Source organism: Schistocerca americana, chromosome 3 (assembly GCF_021461395.2).
Source record: "Schistocerca americana isolate TAMUIC-IGC-003095 chromosome 3, iqSchAmer2.1, whole genome shotgun sequence".
Taxonomy (NCBI): domain Eukaryota; kingdom Metazoa; phylum Arthropoda; class Insecta; order Orthoptera; family Acrididae; genus Schistocerca; species Schistocerca americana.
Window position 1 is genome coordinate 884792165 of NC_060121.1, and position 18426 is coordinate 884810590.

At 41.5% G+C, this 18426-nt stretch overlaps 1 protein-coding gene across 1 annotated transcript in view; it reads left to right on the forward strand.

Annotated features, from left to right (window-relative positions):
* LOC124605364 (huntingtin) overlaps positions 1–18426 on the forward strand; it is a 511164-nt gene that overhangs the window by 427010 nt on the left and 65728 nt on the right. Inside the window, exon 45 of the mRNA XM_047136992.1 lies at positions 1918–2115. Coding sequence (XP_046992948.1) covers positions 1918–2115 — 198 coding nt within the window. The remainder of the gene's footprint in view (positions 1–1917; positions 2116–18426) is intronic.

Below are 18426 nucleotides of genomic sequence, written 5' to 3' on the forward strand. Positions count from 1 at the left end.
GGGTGTGCACGTGGCAGCCAACCTTGGCATGCTGACTGGCAAGGCAGGTGCGGACCCAGATCTTGCAGTCCCTGTGTATACCTGGAAATGAAATATGCTGCCTCACTAGATTGGCAGATCTGCGCACATGGGGTGCGTCATGTTATGCAACCAGTTGAATGCAGCCTTGTGGAAGGCAGCAGGTAGGAATGGGCATGGTGGGCTGGTGAATTGATACTGTTGTCTGAGCTGGGAGGTGGCGTACATTGAAGTCGGAGTCTGGTAATGTTGTCCAGGTGGAAGCAGGCGAGTTCTGTGTCATGCTCCTGGGCAGTGCTAACTCCCAAGCCTCCAGATATCAGACACTCAGATCAGTACGAAATGTTGTACGTAAATAGAGTATCAACTGAAACTCCGATTTAGTTTGTGCTATGTGCTGTCATCCAGCAGAACAGACATAAACATTAAAAGTAGCACCAGAGCTATTTAGCATAGGAAAAGAATTACAGTGAATAACTAATATGGAAAGCTTCTGCGGGGAAGTTGATAGAGCATTAGGCTGTCGTACCAAGGGTCCTGGGTTCGTACCCCAATGAAGACAGTTTTCTTTCTTTATTGTGCATGAAAGTATTATATGGGACTCTTAATACTTCTGCACATGTAATGCAATTGTTTCTTTATGCTACTGTTCCGGTTGTATATGTTTATTCTGCGAAACTACAAATGCTCTAGCCATTTCATCACGAGTAGTGTCTGTTCTGTCATACATGTCGGAGAGAACACGACACTTATTTATACAAATGTACTCCATAGGTTTGCTACTTCCAATTATCGAAGTAAAAGCAGAATGCCAAAAGAACATTGTTACAAGCTTCAAGAAGTCCTTTAACATGTCAGAAAATGTTCTCCCAAATAACAGTTTCATGTGTAAACACTTAGAACTGAGCTTTTGTACTGTTTGGTAACAGAGAACCAACTTTTGCTGATCCAGGTACTTCATCTTGGAACTCTTCCTTTAGGTCCGTATTTGCGCAGAAAAGCAACAATAGGGGAATTGTGAATCTGCCTCGATGGAAAACACTTTCTCCAGTAAGTAAATAACAAAAAGTGTTTTGCACCAAGACAGATTAACAATTCCCATATTGTTGTTTTTACTGATCATGGCATAGTGGCCAAGTGCTAAACATAAAGTGAAGAAGCACCTCAGTAGTAAGTAATTCCTGTGGGGAAACTAATCAGCAAAATGCATTTGCTGTGTGCAGAACATTGTAAAAAAGGTCATCTCACCAGACAATTGCAAGTGCATCCAGTCCACATCTCCACCACCCCATACTGATGCCATCCATTGAGGCAAATAATGTTGTCATTGCACATGATGATTTTTGTTATGAAGACTCAACTTTTGCTGCGAACCTCATGAGAAGTGTGTGCAAAATTCCAGTATGTGCCGCTTTCTGCTCTGTATTCAGTGATCTAGGTATTCAAACAGCTGACACTTCACAATATCACAGCCTCTTTGAATTATCATGTAAATACCTCAATAACTAATCGGAAGGTTCATAGATATTTGAGGTCTTATTAACTATCAGTTGCCCACAGAAATATGTTTGTCAAACTTAGATAGCAAATGATGATGATTTTTTTTGTCATAAACTCACTTGGTCATGAGAAACTCTGCTGAAACCTCTCCTGAATCTGGGAAGGTGAAAACAACAAAAGGTTTTCCAAATATCTCTCCTCATTTGACATAAGAGCCTCCACCTTCTTGTACATTCAACAAGTACTCTGCTGATCATGCTTATTTGTATTGACTCCATCCATGTATTAATACTTCATAGTGTTTGTATTTTGTCACAGTGTCATATATAGATTGAAATTTCATGAACTTTTGTGTTTTGTTGTTGCAATCACTTCTTTTTATATTTTTCATGGTAACAGTCTGGAACTGCATTAAGGCTGATCGGAGAAGCTGTAAGGTCATCGTTGTGCCTCTCAGATCTGTTCACTGAACGAGCTCAGTTCCAATGGCTGTTAGCAACGTTTCTTGAACTGGCACGTACACATCCTCTTGAGGATGATCTACTTCACCAGGCAGTTGTCATCGGTGTCTGCAAGGCTGCAGCTGTTATTGGAACAGTAAGTACATGTTTCTATTAGGTGTAATTTCAGTTAGAGGTGGATAAAGGCAGAAATTACAAATTTTTATTTCATTTCTTAATCAGTGTAAATACACAAAAAGCGGGTAAGGATACTCTCAGTGAAGAACGTCAGATCTGAAAAACACATTGAACAATGCGAGCCTTTTAAAGAACTTCACATTATTGAAAAAAGAAAAGTTAAAAGAGGTAAGTGATTGATTGTGCTAAGAGATAATAAGAAGACAGGTTCATCAAGACTATCATACAAAAATTTTCAGACGGGAAAACTCAAGGACAGCCAAGAATGAGAGTTTTAGATAGTGTGGTAAAGGGCTCAATTAAAAGAAAAAAGAAAGGTAAAAAGGTGATTGATTGTAGAGAACACTGTAAAAACAGACAGTTTTGGTAAAATATTGTCAAATCAGCTGAAAAATACTTATCTTGTAATTGATTTGTAATAATAATAAAATTGTTGTTTTAATTGTGGTTATGTACCGGTTCATCTTTAACAGTAATTTAACCTTTTGAACTTCACACATCATTTTAGACTCCCTGAAGAGATCTTAGTGAATGAAGTGGCTTTCTTTACAATGTTTTTAGTACTGGACTATGTAAGTCTTTGTAGTCAGCTGTATTTATGCAATTTGGCTTAATTCTGTTACCAAGTAAGGCTTTCTTATTGCTGCAGTGATGTCCTCTTCAATGTTTAAATGCATTACAAAACACATCGAGTACATTCTTACATTCTGTTGCTGATAGTTTTGTTTTAGTGAACTTAGGAGCAACTTTGTAATAGGCGCAGATGTTATACAGACACAATGGCCAAGGAATTCATTGCTTGTATCAGTTTTGTTACTCTGCCATGGATAAAATAGATGCTCTGCAACAGAACAAGTTGTACTCCGTGGCTGTCAACTGTAATGGGCGACCGTTTAAACAACAGTGACATTTTGGTTCCACCGTTTGAATATACGAGCCTTACAGAGATATCCTGTTTACCAGTGGTGTCAACAACAGAGAGCCACTGTTTCAACAGAGAGCCACTGTTTCTGCCTTTCCTCCCACACCACCAAGTCTTGCCATTTGTGACTGGCAGAAACTACAGGCAGTAGCACATCCTGATAGCTTTGGCAGAGCTCAACAGGCTTACACTCTGAAGTGTAAATGCCGCACAAGTTCAAACATTAGATAGTTTTCTTAACACATTGACGGTGTCAGCCATTCTGGGTGGATCGAAACTCTAGACAGAATTTAAAATGTTGTTCAGGGTGATTCTCGAGTATATTGGTATGAGACACCTGTGGTCTCCAGTGAAACAGAGTAATTACGTTTTGTTTGACTTCTTACCCAAATTTATCTCTGTGTTATACTGAAAACTTCTCGTATGTCCTGTGCATGTTGGTTGGAGACAAACTTCATCATTTCAACATCTACGTAATTACTCTGCTCTTCATAATTAAGTGCCCGGCAGAGGGTATATCAAACGACCATTAAGCTACTTCTCTACCGTTCTGCTCTCGAACAGTGTGCGGGAAAAACGAATGCTTAAGTCTGTCCATGTGAACTCAGATTTTTCTTATTTTATTATGATGATTATTTCTCCCTATGTAGATGGGTGCCAACAAAATATTTTCACACTCTTGTTAAAAGAAAAAGGGTCTTGCCGCAGCAAAAAATGCCTTTGTTTTAATGACTGCCATCCCAATTTGTGTATCATATCTATGGCACTCTCTCTTCTATTTCATGAGTGGATCACACACTGCACAGTAATACTTCAGAATAGGACAGACAGGCAAGGTGTAAGCAGTCTCTTTAAGAGACCCATTACATTTTCTAAGTGTTCTGCCGATGAATTTCAGTCTTTGGTTTGCTTTCCCCATAACATTATCTGTGTGATTGTTCCAACTTAAGTTACTCATGATTGTAAGCCACAAGTACTAGCTGAGTTCACTCATAATTGTAATCCCCAAGTACTTAGCTGAGTTCACAGCCTTTAGATTTGTGTGATTTATCATGTAACTGACATTTAGCTGAGCAGATGACTTCACAATTTTCATGATTTGGAGTCAGTTGTCACTTTTTGCACCATACAGATATCATGTCTAAATTGTTTTGCAATTCAATATAATGGAAGGAAACATTCCACGTGGGAAAAATTATATATAAAAACAAAGATGAGGTGACTTACCGAACAAAAGCGCTGGCAGGTCGATAGACACACAAACAAACACAAACATACACACAAAATTCAAGCTTTCGCAACAAACTGTTGCCTCATCAGGAAAGAGGGAAGGAAAGGGGAAGACGAAAGGAAGTGGGTTTTAAGGGAGAGGGTAAGGAGTCATTCCAATCCCGAGAGCGGAAAGACTTACCTTAGGGGGAAAAAAGGACAGGTATACACTCGCACACACGCACATATCCATCCACACATACAGACACAAGCAGACATATTTAAAGACAAAGAGTTTGGGCAGAGATGTCAGTCGAGGCAGAAGTGTAGAGGCAAAGAAGTTGTTGAAAGACAGGTGAGGTATGAGTGGCGGCAACTTGAAATTAGCGGAGATTGAGGCCTGGCGGATGACGAGAAGAGAGGATATACTGAAGGGCAAGTTCCCATCTCCGGAGTTCGGATAGGTTGGTGTTGGTGGGAAGTATCCAGATAACCCGGACGGTGTAACACTGTGCCAAGAAGTGCTGGCTGTGCACCAAGGCATGTTTAGCCACAGGGTGATCCTCATTACCAACAAACACTGTCTGCCTGTGTCCATTCATGCGAATGGACAATTTGTTGCTGGTCATTCCCACATAGAATGCATCACAGTGTAGGCAGGTCAGTTGGTAAATCACGTGGGTGCTTTCACACGTGGCTCTGCCTCTGATCGTGTACACCTTCCGGGTTACAGGACTGGAGTAGGTGGTGGTGGGAGGGTGCATGGGACAGGTTTTGCATCGGGGGTGGTTACAAGGATAGGAGCCAGAGGGTAGGGAAGGTGGTTTGGGGATTTCATAGGGATGAACTAACAGGTTACGAAGGTTAGGTGGACGGCGGAAAGACACTGTTGGCGGAGTGGGGAGGATTTCATGAAGGATGGATCTCATTTCAGGGCAGGATTTGAGGAAGTCGTATCCCTGCTGGAGAGCCACATTCAGAGTCTGGTCCAGTCCCGGAAAGTATCCTGTCACAAGTGGGGCACTTTTGTGGTTCTTCTGTGGGGGATTCTGGGTTTGAGGGGACAAGGAAGTGGCTCTGGTTATTTGCTTCTGTACCAGGTCGGGAGGGTAGTTGCGGGATGCGAAAGCTGTTTTCAGGTTGTTGGTGTAATGATTCAGGGATTCCGGACTGGAGCAGATTCGTTTGCCACGAAGACCTAAGCTGTAGGGAAGGGACCGTTTGATGTGGAATGGGTGGCAGCTGTCATAATGGAGGTACTGTTTCTTGTTGGTGGGTTTGATGTGGACGGACGTGTGAAGTTGGCCATTGGACAGGTGGAGGTCAACGTCAAGGAAAGTGGCATGGGATTTGGAGTAGGACCAGGTGAAACTGATGGAACCAAAGGAGTTGAGGTTGGAGAGGAAATTCTGGAGTTCTTCTTCACTGTGAGTCCAGATCATGAAGATGTCATCAATAAATCTGTACCAAACTTTGGGTTGGCAGACTTGGGTAACCAAGAAGGCTTCCTCTAAGCGACCCATGAATAGGTTGGCGTATGAGGGGGCCAGCCTGGTGCCCATGGCTGTTCCCTTTAATTGTTGGTATGTCTGGCCCTCAAAAGTGAAGAAGTTGTGGGTTAGGATGAAGCCGGCTAAGGTGATGAGGAAAGAGGTTTTAGGTAGGGTGGCAGGTGATCGGCGTGAAAGGAAATGCTCCATCGCAGCGAGGCCCTGGACGTGCGGAATATTTGTGTATAAGGACGTGGCATCAATGGTTACAAGGATGGTTTCCGGGGGTAACAGATTGGGTAAGGATTCCAGGCATTCAAGGAAGTGGTTGGTGTCCTTGATGAAGGATGGGAGACTGCATGTAATGGGTTGAAGGTGTTGATCTACGTAGGCAGAGATATGTTCTGTGGGGGCTTGGTAACCAGCTACAATGGGGCGGCCGGGATGATTGGGTTTGTGGATTTTAGGAAGAAGGTAGAAGGTAGGGGTGCGGGGTGTCGGTAGGGTCAGGAAGTTGATGGAGTCAGGTGAAAGGTTTTGCAGGGGGCCTAAGGTTCTGAGGATTCCTTGAAGCTCCGCCTGGACATCGGGAATGGGGTTACCTTGGCAAACTTTGTATGTGGTGTTGTCTGAAAGCTGACACAGTCCCTCAGCCACATACTCCCGACGATCAAGTACCACGGTCGTGGAACCCTTGTCTGCCGGAAGAATGACGATGGATCGGTCAGCCTTCAGATCACGGATAGCCTGGGCTTCAGCAGTGGTGATGTTGGGTGTAGCATTAAGGTTTTTTTTAAGAAGGATTGAGATGCAAGGCTGGAAGTCAGAAATTCCTGGAAGGTTTGGAGAGGGTGATTTTGAGGAAGAGGAGGTGGGTCCCGCTGTGACGGAGGACGAAACTGTTCCAGGCAGGGTTCAATTTGGATGGTGTCTTGAGGAGTCGGATCATTAGGAGTAGGATTAGGATCATTTTTCTTCGTGGCAAAGTGATACTTCCAGCAGAGAGTACGAGTGTAGGACAGTAAATCTTTGACGAGGGCTGTTTGGTTGAATCTGGGAGTGGGGCTGAAGGTGAGGCCTTTGGATAGGACAGAGGTTTCGGATTGGGAGAGAGGTTTGGAGGAAAGGTTAACTACTGAATTAGGGTGTTGTGGTTCCAGATTGTGTTGATCGGAATTTTGAGGTTTTGGAGGGAGTGGATAGGAGTTGACGGGTGTGTTCATTGGCTGAGTTGATGTGTAGGTGAAGGATTATTTATCCTTAATAAAAGTCCTTAATCTTTCCTCTCCCACATCCACACCGGCTGTTCAGAGCATCCTCCTACAGGCCAACCACAAGTTAGAACAGCATGCCACCCTCCACCTCAATAAACTATCCAATCTCCTGGTTTCCCACCTCCGGAAAGGCAACTCACTCACCCTTCACAACCTTTCCAGCAAACCTCAACCTCCTCTCATTGCACACAAACCCAGTCTCTCCCATCTACTCAATCTCCCACTTCCAGCTCCACTCCCTCCAAAACCTCAAAATTCCGATCAACACAATCTGGAACCACAACACCCTAATTCAGTAGTTAACCTTTCCTCCAAACCTCTCTCCCAATCCGAAACCTCTGTCCTATCCAAAGGCCTCACCTTCAGCCCCACTCCCAGATTCAACCAAACAGCCCTCGTCAAAGATTTACTGTCCTACACTCGTACTCTCTGCTGGAAGTATCACTTTGCCACGAAGAAAAATGATCCTAATCCTACTCCTAATGATCCGACTCCTCAAGACACCATCCAAATTTAACCCTGCCTGGAACAGTTCCGTCCTCCGTCACAGCGGGACCCACCTCCTCTTCCTCAAAATCACCCTCTCCAAACCTTCCAGGAATTTCTGACTTCCAGCCTTGCATCTCAATCCTTCTTAAAAAACCTTAATCCTACACCCAACATCACCACTGCTGAAGCCCAGGCTATCCGTGATCTGAAGGCTGACCGATCCATCGTCATTCTTCCGGCGGACAAGGGTTCCACGACCGTGGTACTTGATCGTCGGGAGTATGTGGCTGAGGGACTGTGTCAGCTTTCAGACAACACCACATACAAAGTTTGCCAAGGTAACCCCATTCCCGATGTCCAGGCGGAGCTTCAAGGAATCCTCAGAACCTTAGGCCCCCTGCAAAACCTTTCACCTGACTCCATCAACTTCCTGACCCTACCGACACCCCGCACCCCTACCTTCTACCTTCTTCCTAAAATCCACAAACCCAATCATCCCGGCCGCCCCATTGTAGCTGGTTACCAAGCCCCCACAGAACGTATCTCTGCCTACGTAGATCAACACCTTCAACCCATTACATGCAGTCTCCCATCCTTCATCAAGGACACCAACCACTTCCTTGAATGCCTGGAATCCTTACCCAATCTGTTACCCCCGGAAACCATCCTTGTAACCATTGATGCCACGTCCTTATACACAAATATTCCGCACGTCCAGGGCCTCGCTGCGATGGAGCATTTCCTTTCACGCCGATCACCTGCCACCCTACCTAAAACCTCTTTCCTCATCACCTTAGCCAGCCAGCTTTATCCTGACCCACAACTTCTTCACTTTTGAAGGCCAGACATACCAACAATTAAAGGGAACAGCCATGGGCACCAGGATGGCCCCCTCGTACGCCAACCTATTCATGGGTCGCTTAGAGGAAGCCTTCTTGGTTACCCAAGTCTGCCAACCCAAAGTTTGGTACAGATTTATTGATGACATCTTCATGATCTGGACTCACAATGAAGAAGAACTCCAGAATTTCCTCTCCAACCTCAACTCCTTTGGTTCCATCAGTTTCACCTGGTCCTACTCCAAATCCCATGCCACTTTCCTTGACGTTGACCTCCACCTGTCCAATGGCCAACTTCACACGTCCGTCCACATCAAACCCACCAACAAGAAACAGTACCTCCATTATGACAGCTGCCACCCATTCCACATCAAACGGTCCCTTCCCTACAGCCTAGGTCTTCGTGGCAAACGAATCTGCTCCAGTCCGGAATCCCTGAATCATTACACCAACAACCTGAAAACAGCTTTCGCATCCTGCAACTACCCTCCCGACCTGGTACAGAAGCAAATAACCAGAGCCACTTCCTTGTCCCCTCAAACCCAGAATCCCCCACAGAAGAACCACAAAAGTGCCCCACTTGTGACAGGATACTTTCCGGGACTGGACCAGACTCTGAATGTGGCTCTCCAGCAGGGATACGACTTCCTCAAATCCTGCCCTGAAATGAGATCCATCCTTCATGAAATCCTCCCCACTCCGCCAACAGTGTCTTTCCGCCGTCCACCTAACCTTCGTAACCTGTTAGTTCATCCCTATGAAATCCCCAAACCACCTTCCCTACCCTCTGGCTCCTATCCTTGTAACCGCCCCCGATGCAAAACCTGTCCCATGCACCCTCCCACCACCACCTACTCCAGTCCTGTAACCCGGAAGGTGTACACGATCAGAGGCAGAGCCACGTGTGAAAGCACCCACGTGATTTACCAACTGACCTGCCTACACTGTGATGCATTCTATGTGGGAATGACCAGCAACAAACTGTCCATTCGCATGAATGGACACAGGCAGACAGTGTTTGTTGGTAATGAGGATCACCCTGTGGCTAAACATGCCTTGGTGCACAGCCAGCACATCTTGGCACAGTGTTACACCGTCCAGGTTATCTGAATACTTCCCACCAACACCAACCTATCCGAACTCCGGAGATGGGAACTTGCCCTTCAGTATATCCTCTCTTCTCGTCATCCGCCAGGCCTCAATCTCCGCTAATTTCAAGTTGCCGCCACTCATACCTCACCTGTCTTTCAACAACTTCTTTGCCTCTACACTTCTGCCTCGACTGACATCTCTGCCCAAACTCTTTGTCTTTAAATATGTCTGCTTGTGTCTGTATGTGTGGATGGATATGTGCGTGTGTGTGAGTGTATACCTGTCCTTTTTTCCCCCTAAGGTAAGTCTTTCCACTCCCGGGATTGGAATGACTCCTTACCCTCTCCCTTAAAACCCACTTCCTTTCGTCTTCCCCTTTCCTTCCCTCTTTCCTGATGAGGCAACAGTTTGTTGCGAAAGCTTGAATTTTGTGTGTATGTTTGTGTTTGTTTGTGTGTCTATCGACCTGCCAGCGCTTTTGTTCGGTAAGTCACCTCATCTTTGTTTTTATATATAATTGTTTTGCAATTCATTTTGATAATGTGATGACTTTATGTGATGGTAAATGACAGCACCATCTGCAAACAATCTAAGAGGGCTGCAGTGTTATTTGTACATTAACAGTTGTACCAAGTAGTATGGATAGGTTTACTGATCAAGAGTTGGCCTATGTGTTCGTCATGTATGGGTTCATTGAATGCAATGGAAGAGTGACACAATGATGCTATGCGGAGGAGAGCAGAGTGACAGCTGTGTGGCAGTGCTTTTGCACCTTTGGTTTGTCACCTATGAGAAACCAGATGCTTTCCTAAACTAATAGCATATTTCAACTTTTCCACAGTTGTGAAGGATTTTTCACAAAAACAAGGGTAACAGGGGTAATAAAGCAATATATCACAACTGTATCAAAACACTATAATAAGCTCCCAGAGATTGTGTGTTCCTTATACCAAAATATTCAGAAAATATTCCCGAGCAAACTCCCATTACTTGTCACTGGAGTGAGAGTTTGCACAGTGACACCACCTTCTGCCATTCAGGACATATGTGATGCTGCAGCTTTTGCAAGCGACAACGATTTTCAGTTTGTTTTCTCTCAGTAAATAGGTAATGGAAGAAAATTTTTTTCCTTTAAAAAATGCATACATTTAATGATATCACACGTATTCATTCCCTGTGACAGTTCTCAAAGCACTCCAACTACATGAATGGTTAATGAGGACAATCTGGACAAAATTTGTAAACCCTTCTTGTTATCTTCCTGTCGACATCTCTTCCTCCAGTTTGCTTTATTGATACGTAGTATTATGGTGCACATTCTTCAGGGTCTTTTCTTTCTTTTTAATTTTCTTCGTTGAAACAGTGGATGTGGTGGTTATTTATTCACTCAGTGTGGTTACAGTCTTTTTCTTTATTACAAACCAAGACAATTTCTGGTTTCTCAGTATGTTTCTTCCTGATTTATTGAAAGTTCATTATTTACAAGGTGTTTTTTTGAAAGTAAATACTGTGTTAAAATAAAATAAGAAACATAAATAGTATTACAAATTTATTGTTATATGAAAGCCTGGAAATTAATTTACTTCAGAACATAATTTCCACTTATGACAAGGAAATTTCTGTATAGTATGAACAGCTTCTGAAATCCACGCTCATAGAAATCTACCACCTGATTTTGTAGCCAGTCCTGTATTGATCTTTTGATTTTGTTATCTTCCTTGTAGTGTGACCAGCAAGATACTTCTTGAAGTCCAAGAACACTAGATCAGGGCTGTATGGAGGGGTGATCAAATTGTTCCCCACTATATGACACAATGAGATTTTGGTGCAGTAAGCCAGATATGGATGGGCACTGACATGCAACGTGCTGAGCATCTCACACTCAGTGTTTTGGATTGCATGGCATAGTTTCTTAAAGAACTCACAAGGTGATTGCATGACATAGTCTCTTAAAGAACTCACAAGGTAAAAAATTGACTGGAAAAACATTCTGCCTGCCTCAAAACAGAGTGAACATAATTGTTTGGGCTGAAGTTGTTTGCTGAATTTTCAATTTCTTGTGCTATTTTGAAAGCCTCCATTCCAAAGACTGTTGTTTTGATTTTGGTGGTGTAATGAATCAACTCCATGTTTCACCAGTGACGATCTGGCCTAAAAACTTATTCCCTTTGACACAGTATCTCTGGAGGAAAGTTGCAGCACTGACTAAATGATTACTGATTTGTAAACCGGTCAGCATTTTTGGAACCCAGCAGGCACACACTGTAAGGCAATGGTCATAGTGGAGCTTTGTGGCACGGCCAGAGCAGCATGGTGAGCAGAGCAGTGCTGGCGAAACAGTGTGTGTGATTATACTAGTACTGAAGTGGACCGGTATGTAGTAGAGTGGCACAGAGCTGCACTGAGCGAATCAAACATGTTTGTTTCATAGAGAGGCAACCAGAGCATTCGAATGACCCCAGCTGCATTCGGACAATGCCAAAATTATTTTGCTGTTGCTGTGGATAGCAGAGCCAGTACTGTTGGTGAGTGTGTTTCATTTGTTGTACTGTTGAGAAAATGGTCTCAGCGGAAGTTTTGATAGCAGCCATTTTTACTCAGCATCATTTATGATAGCAGTGAAACAACTATCATCATGTCTGATTCATTTTGGACAAGTTATGTGATGAGGTGGCAGCAGAATTACAGATGATAAGTCAAAATACATTTTGTTAATCTCTTGTTTATTTCATTGTCTTAAAACAAGAGGCAATAATAAAGCTGAAGTAGCATAACTGAGAAACACATGAAAATTGTGTTTTATTGTGTGAGAGAAATTTTCAATAACGTCTCGTTTTGACAACTTCATTTGAAGGTCTGTTAAAGTTTCTTCTTGTCTGATAAGTGCTTTGTATAAAATGCTCTATATCTATTGTATTTGCTCATTGACACCCATGGATCCTTGTAGATCAGTGACAATGTTGTGGAGAACATGCACATTTCACAGTATTGTCAGCAAATTGAGGTGAAGTTTCTATTGGCTTCCAAAATGTGCTCCTATTAGTGCTCATTATTCCAAAAGCAGATTCTGTTGATCGTCATGGTCTGAAAAAGTGTTCGATGAAATATTCATTCCGTGAATCTAAAACCCATCAACTAAAAGATTTGATAAAATGCCTCAACTATGGGTATGCCTCATCTCCAATGAATACAAAAAGCAACATAACTGATGTCTTTGGTAGTGGTCAGTCTGGCTGTATATTAAGCTCCCCTTCTTGCCTCAAGCGAAATACACTAGAAGAATAAAATCTACCACTTTCCCACTTCCCCCATCATCGATTATAATGAATTTCCGTGAGGATCTGCAACTGCTTGGAGTACGACTGATTGAAAATTTTTGTAACTATAAAACATTGAATCAGAATTTTCTGAACATTTTAGACAAGTTTGTCTTGTGTCAACACCACCGAATGCAACTGGAAAGTTCTGTGTGTTATATAAATCATTCACAATACTTAGAAAAATGCGCTTGCCTGTGGAGTGGCCGGAGGGTAAATATTAGAGCTATGTCTTCTGGTTTCTAAGAATCTGTAACAAATCTAGTTTCATCAGCTATTGACGACACTTAAATATGACATTATTTCATTTGAAAAAATGTGTAGTTGGTTGAATATCAGTTAGATATGGGAGTTTTACCTATTAATGATATGGCAAAATATCATTTGGCAGAACCTTGTTTCAGTATCTTAAACCATTTATGAGATACTAGAAATGTTACAAATAGTTCATTCTGGGTTTTTTGTTAGCACGCGAGTTCGGTATGAAGCACTTTACACACAATCCATTTTCTTGAGACTGATGGCAGATAGTGATATCCTTATAAGTTTGAAGAATAACTCAGTATGTTAGCTATATTTCATATGCAGAAACATGTGGTCTAACATGCACTAAATGCAAATTCATGGTGACTTCTATTTTTCAATGCAAACTTTTCAAAATTCTTGCAGTAGGTTACTTAATTTTGAAGTATCACAATAACCATGGCCATTAATGAAAATATAAGCAGTTCAACATCAAGCTGACAAGTAAAGCTATGAGATGGACAAGGATAAAAATTTTTTACTGAGTAGTTTCTTTAAAATCGTACGAGAAAGATTGCGGATCAGACAGTTTGTGTGTTTTCAGCCAATACAGTGAAGCGGGCCTGCTGACTGCCGCACTGCTTCCTGCCCCCATTATACATTATACCTGGGTGTGAAGCAGCGTTGCGTCAGCAGCCCGAGGTGCATTTCCACTCTACTCTGTTGTACTGCTCCACTGTAATTCATGACTAAGTGTTCTGTAACATTTTCATACAGAACACTTCTTGAAATGCAAGAAAAATCATGTGAGAATGATGAAATCATGTAGCGTTTTCTTATTTGGATTTTTTTTGTGTACTTGGTGCAACAGTTTATCAGTAATGCCATATGGTAACCATCTCCAAATGCTCTACACCATTTTCTAACCATTTCAGTGCTGATGATGTTTCTCCATACATTTACTAATCATCCAATGAAATTCACCAGCTTTAATGACTTGAATGTAAGGAATGAATAACAATGCATTTTCAATCAACTGAGTCATAAATTTTTGTGCAATCTAAAGCTACAGCAATGACATTTGTGGGTAGCCAACAGTTGAAATAGTTTATGAGCGTGTACAGTATGCCAACTGCAAAGCTCCAATGGCCATGTTTCAAAATGGTAATTACTTTAAAAATATGCCTTGTATCGTGTATGTCACTTTGTAAGTATGAGGAGAATGTTTGGCTGAAAGAAGCTTCACACCTAAAGTCATTTTTTAATGCCAGTACCATTTTTGTCAAGGAGTTATATCATTACATATGTCTGTCTGATATTTATTTTTGCCTTTGAAATAATATCCTTTATGGCAAACCTCATAGTTTCTACATTTGGGAAAATCACTTCCCGCAGCTTCGTAAAGTCTTCTGTTATTTTGTAATTTTCCTTCACTTTCTGTCTTCTTCAAGAATAATACCTGAATAAATGTCGCCAAGAAGGTTGTATACATGGAAGAAGCCTTGAGATACTGACAGGTTTCAAATAGATTATATAATGGTCAGACAGAGATTTAGGAACCAAGTTTTAAATTGTAAGACATTTCCAGGGGCCAATGTGGACTCTGACAACAATATATTGGTTATGAACTGTAGATTAAAACTAAAGAAACTGCAAAAAAGTGGGAATATGAGAAGATGGGACCTGGATAAACTGACAGAACCAGAGGTTGTACAGAGTTTCAGGGAGAGCATAAGGGAACAATTGACAAGAATGGGGGAAAGAAATACAGTAGGAGAAGAATGGGTAGCTTTGAGAGGTGAAATAGTGAAGGCAGCAGAGGATCAAGTAGGTAAAAAGACGAGGGCTAATAGGAATCCTCGGGTAACAGAAGAGATACTGAATTTAATTGATGAAAGGAGAAAATAAAAAAATGCAGTAAATGAAGCAAGCAAAAAGGAATACAAACGTCTCACAAATGAGATCGACAGGAGTGCAAAATAGCTAAGCAGGGATGGCCAGAGGACAAATGTAAGGATGTAGAGGCGTATATTACTAGGGGTAAGGTAGATACTGCCTACAGGAAAATTAGAGAGATCTTGGGAGAAAGGGAGAACCACTTGCATGAATATCAAAAGCTCAGATGGAAACCAAGTTCTAAGCAAAGAAGGGAAAGCAGAAAGGTGGAATGAATATATAGAGGGTCTATACAAGGGTGATGTTCGTGAGGACAATATTATGGAAATGGAAGAAGATGTAGATAAAGATAAAATGGGAGATATGATACTGCGTGAAGAGTTTGACAGAGCACTGAAAGATCTAAGTCAAAACAAGACCCCGGGAGTAGACAGCATTCCATTAAAACTACTGATAGCCTTTGGAGACCCAACCCTGACAAAACTCTACCATCTGGTGAGCAAGATGTATGAGTTAGGCGAAATGCCCTCAGACTTCAAAAAGAATATAATAATTCCAATGCCAAAGAAAGCAGGGGTTGACGGATGTGAAAATTACCGACTATCAGTGTAATAAGCCACGGCTGCAAAATACTAACACGAATTCTGTACAGATGAATGGAAAAACTGGTAGAAGCCGACCATGGGGAAGATCAGTTTGGATTCCGTAGAAATGTTGGAAGACGTGAGGCTATACTGACCCTACGACTTTATCTTAGAAAATAGATTAAGTAAAGGCAAACCTACGTTTCTAGCATTTGTAGACTTAGAGAAAGCTTTTGACTATGTTGACTGGGATACTCTCTTTCAAATTCTGAAGGTGGCAGGGATAAAGTACAGGGAGTGAAAGGCTATTTGCAATTTTTACAGAAACCAGGTGGCAGTTATAAGGGTTGAGGGGCATGAAAGGGAAGTAGTGGTTGTGAAGGGAGTGAGACAGGGTTTTAGCCTATCCCCAATGTTATTCAATCTGTATATTGAGCAAGCAGTAAAGGTAACAAAAGAAAAATTTGGAGTAGGAATTAAAATCCATTAAAACTTTGAGGTTCGCCGATGACATTGTAATTCTGTCAGAGACAGCAAAGGACCTGGAAGACCTGCTGAACGGAATGGACAGTGTCTTGAAAGGAGGATATTAGATGAACATCAACAAAAACAAAACGAGGATAATGGAATGTAGTCGAATTAAGTCGGGTGATGCTGAGGGAATTAGATTAGGAAATGAGACACTTAAAGTAGTAAGGAGTTTTGCTATTTGGGGAGCAAAATAACTGATGATGATTGAAGTAGAGAGGATATAAGATATTGACTGCCAATGGCAAGAAAGCATTTCTGAAGAAGAGAACGAGTATAGATTTAGGTGTCAGGAAGTCGTTTCTGAAAGTACTTGTATGGAGCGGAGCCACATATGGAAGTGAAACATGGACAATAACTAGTTTGGACAAGAAGAGAATAGAAGCTTTCGAAATGTGGTGCTACAGAAGAATGCTGAAGATTAGATGGGTAGATCATTTAACTAATGAAGAGGTATTGAATAGAATTGGAGAGAAGAGGAGCTTGTGGCACAACTTGACTAGAATAAGGGATCAGTTGGTAGGACATATTCTGAGGCATCAAGGGATCACCAATTTAGTATTGGAGAGCAGTGCAGAGGGTAAAAATTGTGGAGGGAGACCAAAAGATGAATACACTAAACAGATTCAGAAGGATGTATGTTGCAGTAGGTACTGGGAGATGAAGAAGCTGGCACAGGATATAGCAGCATGGAGAGCTGCATCAAACCAGTCTCTGGACTGAAGACCACAACAACAACAACAACAAAAATGTCGCCAATAGTTGACTGTGTCATCACACACTTCTAAGCTAGTATCATCCGCAGGCTCTTCAAAACTTGGATCATCCAGATCATCAGCCCAATTATTTTGTTCCAAATTTTTCACACATTATCTCCCACAAAATTTTTGCATTTGGCTTTCACTGTACACACACAAACGTGTATCTGTCATGTCACTGCAACAATCAGTGCACAACAATTGCAACTAACTTCACTGACTGCTAGAATTTATCATATATGTTTGACTAACGTGGCCTGCAGCAGAAACAATATATATAAAATAATATTTATAAATAAAGAACATAATGTGAAACTAACGTAAAAGCTTTTGTTTTGAGCTGTGTTAAGGATTTTGTGCAAAAATTTGCATTGCTCCCTAGTGGAATATTCCTTGTAAAACAGTATAGCGGGCAATGTGTTAATTACTGAATTATTGTACCTGATTTTGTTGGTTTAGGACACAGCTGTGAGAGACTTGAGAATTCATTGCAGCTGCTTGTAACTGTATGTAACTTAATGTCAATAGTAGACTGCATGCAATTACATTAAAAAAACGGTGATTCTTTTAATTGATACCAATAAAAATTATGAGTTGATGTGTATTACAGAAATTCAGTATCAATGATAAAACTAGTTGTTTAGCTAAATAAAAAATTACTGATATAATGTCACATGCGAAGTCAAATACAAAATCACTGCAACCATTTTAAAATAAAACAGATGTCAAGGAGATAGCATATCTGTTGAATACCAGCCTTAAGAAATTAGCGGGAGAGTAGAAGAGAGGATTGATTGAAGGAGAGGATTGATCGAACTAGAAATGAAAAAGTGATTACATTAGCAGAATTTTTAAGAAAAGGACAAAAATAACATTAGCTGATGGTATGGTGATACTGGAAGATCACGTGTGGAAACACCCAGAGGACATATAGAAACAGTTTATGAGAGAGCTGAAAAGAAAAAGAATTAGGATATCATATGGAAAAGCAGAAAGAAACCAGACCCTACATAAACCATCGATGTCGGGCAAGGAACAACAGAGCACAGTAATTTAAGTACCTAGTAGAATTGATAAAATCAAAAAAGTATCAGAAATAACACTAGAGAAAATGGTAAGAAGAATGGTGACAGTCTTCCAGCTATAGCAGAATATCTGTAACAAGAACTGATCTGTCATTGCCAGACTCAGCCACTGTTAAGACTGATAATGCTATATGGTCTGTATCTACATCTATATAGTTTGTATCTGACGAGATCCATACTACTGTCCAAGGAGTTTCCTGTTGGAAAGTGTGGAGAAAAGGACGAGAAATTCTGAAGAGTGTCATACAGGAATGCCCAAAAAAGTTGGGCAAGATCACAAACTATGATAAAATCTTTTTTTTAAAAAAAATGGTACTAGGTTTCTACAGACAAATGAAAAGACTTATAGTGCAGAGGAGAATATTTAAATTCACGGTAGTCAGAAAGACACAAATTACTATGAGTTCAATGATATGTGAAAAGCGTTGCTGCCCCCAGTGCAAACTGCAGTGGACAATCTCATGATGAAGACAGTGGTTGTCACTGAATATCAATTTTTTAATGGCAGCTAGATGAGCCACAGCACAGCAAATTACTTGCCAGT